We start from the raw sequence: 6,330 nt of genomic DNA on the forward strand, positions 1-6,330 counted from the left end.
GCTGAGACTATAATTTTTTTTCGAACGAAATAAAATAGCTGGGGTCACAAGAAAGGATGACACAAACGTTTGTAGGAATATATTGACAAAAACAGATAATTTTTTTCATATATGGGACATTAAAACATATTACCGTTGCTTCATGGGAATAAACAGCATCGTTCCGCGGGGAAAAGAAGTTACAATGGCAAGTGTTTTGTATTGGCTAATTTCTTATTCATATCTCGCTTTATTATGCAAATTACCAGCCAACATGAAGAGTACGTGCATATCCGTTAACCCAAGAACGCCCTGTGGATCAGCTTGTGTCAAAAAGCTTTCAAATAAGGGTGGTAAACAGAAGGGAAAAACAGGAAACAACTGCATTAGCAAACTGAAAGAGCTTGCACCGTATGTAATAACTAGGAGAGCAATCTGCGAGACATATATCACACGAAAAGCCGCCTGATCACCAGCAGCGGAAATGTATTTTCATGTTAAAACGAGGAGGCCTAACTTCCTAAATTAACCCTTTAACAACTAGCTCAAACGACTTCTTTCAATCAGTAGTTTGTCAGGGCCTGTACCGACTAGACTGAAGTCTACAGTATATGGTATTTTCTGCCAGCTATCATTTTATAACTAATTTTGACCTGGTTACCTAGCAAAATCAAATTTCAGTGACACATCTGAATGTGCAAGAAAACAACTATTCGATTTTTTTGAAGATGCATTACGATGTTTGTTTACTTAAAATTAAACAGAAACCAAGCAAAGATCGAATGAAAACTGAAAGGAAATAGCGAATAGAAAACGAGCAAATTCATTTGTATTGAAAGAAATTTATTTCCTGTCACATCTGTACTCCAGTCTTCCTATGGAGGCAAACAACATCAAAGATTGGAAAGTTCTGTACTGGATATACTGTTTGTAAGTAACGTTTTCAGCTCAATCAATGATAGACTCAGCAATAGCCATGAACCTGTTTCTAACTTAGATTATAAACAGAAGCTGATAGCAAGCAGTACCCACTCAGGTGTTTTCTTTTCTTTTAATAATTGTGAATAAATTTCATCAGTCTCCTGCTAGTGAGTGTTTCAAAACCGAGGACTAAGTTACTGATCACTGCTAAAACAGCAACAAAACTAGCTCTTCTAGAAAACTGCTACAATCTTAAGCAAAGAAAAGGATATAGATTCACTGAAAAAAAAAAACAGTCAAAAGAGGAAAAAATACAAGAGGAACGCTACAAAATGACACCTCATGTTTTCTTAGCCTTCGTGCAGGTAATTTCAATGATAGATTTGCCATTTCGCATAATCTTCTCGTTCTTAGTTGGTTTGTCATTAACCAAGACATTGATGAAATGAATAACTTGCAAAATTCTAACCCTTATTTATTCTGATTGACTTGTTATATCTCTGACTTTAATCCTACCGCTTCCCATATTGTATTTTATTTATTCTATTTTCTATGTTAGAAGTGACCTAGCATCGCCCCGAGATCCTTTTTTTTTGTCTCTGCTAAACATTAATAGTTTCACGTTTCCAGCAGAAATAGTTTACTTAGCGGTACCGAAACACCGCTAATGCCGTTTCTATTGGTTCTGAGCAGAAAAAAGTAAAATGGTATTAACTGCGCACAACGCCATGAGGTGTGTTTTTTGAACATGTCTTTCATTTGCAATCACTGTCAAATTGCACGCGGTTCTAATTTTTACCCTCAAAAGCGATTCCAGACATTTTAGCGCTATGTTTTGGTGTGTTACGTTCTATGTTCTATGTTTTATGTCATTCAAATAACCTAAACATGATGTGATTCTGGAAGGAAAATGTATGATTTTTATCGAGGTTTAAATTGAAAACTGGCAGTAAGTGGTACGAAGTGCTGAGGCTGAAAAATCCAGTGGCGACTGGAATAAAGCTTAGTTCCGAAATTCCAGTTCTCCACTGACTACTGAGGTATCCACTTTGGTTTAGTTCATACGTTTTTCATTATCATAATAGCCCCGTTTAAACAGTTTCCACATTTGCTTCAACATGCGCATTCAACACAGTTGTTGAACGGCAAATGTTGGGGGCTTTTGAACAGGTAGCTCGACATTGTTAAAAGCGTAAAAATGTTGAAAGCTTGTTGAAAGTGTGTTGAATAAAATTTAAATTCGTTTAAACTTTCATTCAACATCGATTCAACATTTTCTTTGTTCTTGAAAATGTTGAATGGCGTTGAAACCGTTTGAATGCTCCGTTCATCCAACATTTGCCCAAGATCAGTTCAACTTCTGTTGTTGGGCAAATGTTGAAACCGTTTGAATGCTCCGTTCATCCAACATTTGCCCAAGATCACTTCAATTTCTGTTGTTGGGCAAATGTTGAAACACAGGCAGCCCAAGCTCAATATCAGAGCACCGTTGAATCAGATAAGGATTTGTATGGGAATACAACGGATTTGTGTAAAATGGTAGAAAATAACTGTTTTGTCGATAAAGTCAACTTAGCCTGTTTCTTCTTGAATTAATATTATTTGTCATTTACCAGCTTTTCAAGCCGATTCGGAGCGATTTCGGTGAGTTAGCGTCATTCGGGTTTCCACTGTTAAGTGTAACGAAAGGCCGAACTCTATTTCAGCCATGCCCGAAGCGTGAAACGGAATAAATCCGTTGAAATCATCTCTGGTGTCCCAATTCCTTCATAGAATCAATGTAGAGATGAATACCTATCCTTCCAGCGCATTTCCGACTCGATTGAAGCCGTATCACATTTGCTAGAAAGGTCGGCTCGCTTCTGAAGTTTCGAAAGACCCGCGGCCAGAACGCCATGGACACATTGAACGTTCGAACAGCACGCTGGGTAAAAAAAGTTCCCTGGCACGGGGGGAACAGCGGCCAGTTGTCTGCAGGCAAACAGATTTGTTCGCAGGGTCTCCTCGTGTCCTTTTTGTGAAGACCGTCAGGGGACCATTGTTTCCATCGACAAATCAAAATTACTACCGGACGTGTTTCCCAAATTTAAAGGGCGCGATCTATTGACCTGTTGTCCTTTTTCCCGGAAATTTGGAAATTCCGGGAATTTTCTGTTCCATTGGTCATACCATTTCGCCAGATGTTCAACCCAATTTTCGTACGGGATTTAAAAATTACACTCGCGTTTTCTGAATAAATATGCGATAATTTCCACTGATTTAGTTTGTGTTATGTGGCCGAACTATCCAGGAGCTAACGGAATGGGAATGACGTGGCAGGCATGTTGGTGTATCGTAAAAGAGGGTGATGAGAAATATTTGTTGATGGTACTTTTTATTTAATTTGTTATTTAATCAAATTCCAAATTACATTCTATCGCACAAGACAATACATAAATCTGAGGTCAGCTAAAAACCACCAACATAGTGGCATTGACGTCACGTGCACACAAACAAACGGGAATAGAAACATTGTGCTCATTACGAGCACAGACGCATATGCGAAAATGGCATCAGTTTGTTAAACATTAAGGGCTATACCTATGGAAAGGCTAGAATCATTTAAAACATGCAATAGCTCTGTTCAGAATTTAAAAAACGTTTAAAAGACGTCCCTCCTTTTGTTACTGGCAAGGTTCCCGTTTATAGGCACTTTGGGTAATAAATACACACTTATGACATCATTAGTAAAAACGATGAGGAGAGGTCTTAAACTTAACGCGTTGTGTCACCCTGAAAGAAAGGTGAAACAACTTCCAGGATGGAATTGGAGTGAATTGTAGCCTGGAGTAACGTATTAATGTTGCATTTCTGCTTGTAGGATTAAACTGGCGTTTCGGTGCAGTAAAAAATGGACTTCAACCAATGGAACACCTTCTGGACCGTGTGCTTTGGGGTGATGGCCTTCTTAATCATCGTTGGAAACACTCTTTCCGTCGTAATTCTTTCCCAAAGAACGCATCGCAAGCGTCCCTATTTCTTGTTAATCAGTTTGGCCATCGCTGATCTGTTGGTTGGATTGTGTGCAATTCCGATTTACATTAGCTTATTTACAGTAAAAATGACATGGCTAATGAGACTTTTTGGTGACTGCGTCGACATGTTCACAGGGTTGTCCTCCATTTTTACCCTGGCTGTTATCTCTCTTGAAAGACTAAACGCCATTGCCCGCCCTTTTCACCATAGACAGCTCACCCTACGCAGTTACGTCATTGCCATAGCAACGCCGTGGATCTTCTCACTAATGGTGACTGCAACTCGAGTGTTCGGCGCTCTCTCAATCTTAACTATGCAGCAGTTCTTATATGTCGTCATAGCAAGCTTGTCGACACCCTTGTTGATAGTATGCATTTCTTATTACCTGGTTTGGAGAAAGCAAGTTTCCCGCATACATAATGAGACTCAAGCAAGACACGAAATTAGGTTATCAAGGACATTGCTCCTGATAACAGCAGTCTTTATTCTGTCATGGTTGCCATTCCAAGTGTTAATGATCATAGTGTACATGTGCATTCCATGGAAAGTTCCTGGTGTAGTTGTTTTCGCTGTCAAGGTTTTGCAATATAGTAATTCTTTCATCAATTTTGTCATTTATTGTGTAAGAATGCCAAGTTATAGAAATGCAGTGTTGCAAATGCTTCCTTTGTGTAAATGCAGTCATATAAACGGAAATCGAGTTCTTTACCCGCTTACAGACAATGGAACAGCTATTGCCCTAATTTCGATTTCATTCAAAAGTAATTTGCGTTTTACGCCGTCCATCACTCAGTGCACGGCGTATAATGAAGACTAAAGTGTGACAGAAAATGAAAGAATAGATGAAGGAAAATGGACGGGTAGAAAACATGAGAGAATGTGCAATACATTAATAGAAACAGTCAAGTGGATAGGTAAGTCTATCTACAGTTTATATATGAAAATTTCAAAGGATTGATGACAATATGTCTTACGGTATTTTGTGGGTCGTTTCGTGGAGGTAAAAGAAGAGCTAGTAGCATGCAGCGATAGTGGGAATTTGAGCTCGTATCAAATCCTTGATAACAGAAAGTATCTAGCGGGCTGCAGCATTTCTAAAGCGAAAAAAAAGTTGAAATTTTCTTAGCCGGTTCGATTTCCACCGTTTGTTTGGTCTGAGAACTCCTCTCGTAATGATTGAACCAGAAGCATATCAACCCGTTCGGGGTTATATGCTTCTGATTGAACCTAAAATATTTTTTCTTTCATAATTCTGACCAAGCCAGTGACTATGAAAAATGGGCATATAATTTACAATTATTCCACGAGCGCGCGTTAAACTGCAGATTGTCAATTAAGCAACCTTTTATGCGATATTTTACTTAGTTGCCTCCCCGACTATTACAAATTAATGGCACCTGCAAAGGACATTTGTCGCAATTTTCAGAAAACGACGTGTCCGTAGTTTCTTATGCCCGCTTTTACTTTTTTTTGTTTTGACTCCTTTTTACAACCTTTAATTGAAGAGTTGTTCGAGAATTTGAAGATGTTCACGAACTTTATGTTCGTGTCGCCTGTTTATTGAGATATTTAAGTGAGAAACCAATAATAAATTAGCCAAAATATTCGTATTTATTCTTCTGAACGTTAATGTTCCATATGAAAATCAAACAATTTTGCCAGGCTGACCATTTATATGTCATTGTTTCCCCTGGTTTTGTTGCTGCTTCCTACCCGACTTCCTACACCCTTCATGGTATGTGAAAGGAAGCATGGTATGTGGAAGGAAGGTCTGATCGCCCAGCCTATCCTCTAGCTGGTCGATTAAGTAGGACAGTAAGTTTGTTACTTTCGCAGCCCATTAATATAAATCAATCAACCAACCATTCATCCATCCATCCATCCATCCACCGGTCAATCAGTCAAGCAGCGAATCCGTCAATCAATGAATCATTCGATCAATTAACCAATAATTAATCAAACAAGTAACGAAAATATAAATACAAGGGAAGCATCAACGAATTAGAATAAAAAAAACAAAACAACGACCAAATCGAAAGTCGAGGAGAAGGAGGAAGGGATAGAGGGACTTACGGACGGGCGAATGTGATGTAATGTGATGCCATAGCAATAGCATAATGTAATGTAGTGTTATGTAATATTTTATTTCAATACTGTAATTATATTACACAGAAATATTAACAATATTTTTTGCAGACGTTTTAGAATACCAAAAATAAAAGAACGACCAAATTGAAGGTCGAGGAGAAGGAGGAAGGGATAGATAGACGTTCGGTTCAATGGTCAATGCACAGTAATGGAAGACCCGGATGTTTTTTTTATTTTTATTTTTTTTTGAGTCACACCAATACAGATAAATACTAAGAGGCGCCATATATACATAAAAGTAAGGCACGCATTACAATAACTTTACAA

At 38.3% G+C, this 6,330-nt stretch overlaps 1 protein-coding gene across 1 annotated transcript; it reads left to right on the plus strand.

The window, feature by feature from the left end:
- The first annotated feature begins 3,790 nt into the window (after positions 1-3,790).
- LOC146456850 (adenosine receptor A3-like) lies at positions 3,791-4,732 on the plus strand. The gene has a single exon (XM_085092805.1). The coding sequence runs from the start codon at positions 3,791-3,793 to the stop codon at positions 4,730-4,732; it is 942 nt and encodes a 313-aa protein (XP_084948931.1).
- Positions 4,733-6,330: the final 1,598 nt, after the last annotated feature.

Source organism: Pavona decussata, unplaced genomic scaffold (genome assembly GCF_977016875.1).
Source record: "Pavona decussata unplaced genomic scaffold, jaPavDecu1.1 SCAFFOLD_254, whole genome shotgun sequence".
In the NCBI taxonomy this organism is placed as follows: domain Eukaryota; kingdom Metazoa; phylum Cnidaria; class Anthozoa; order Scleractinia; family Agariciidae; genus Pavona; species Pavona decussata.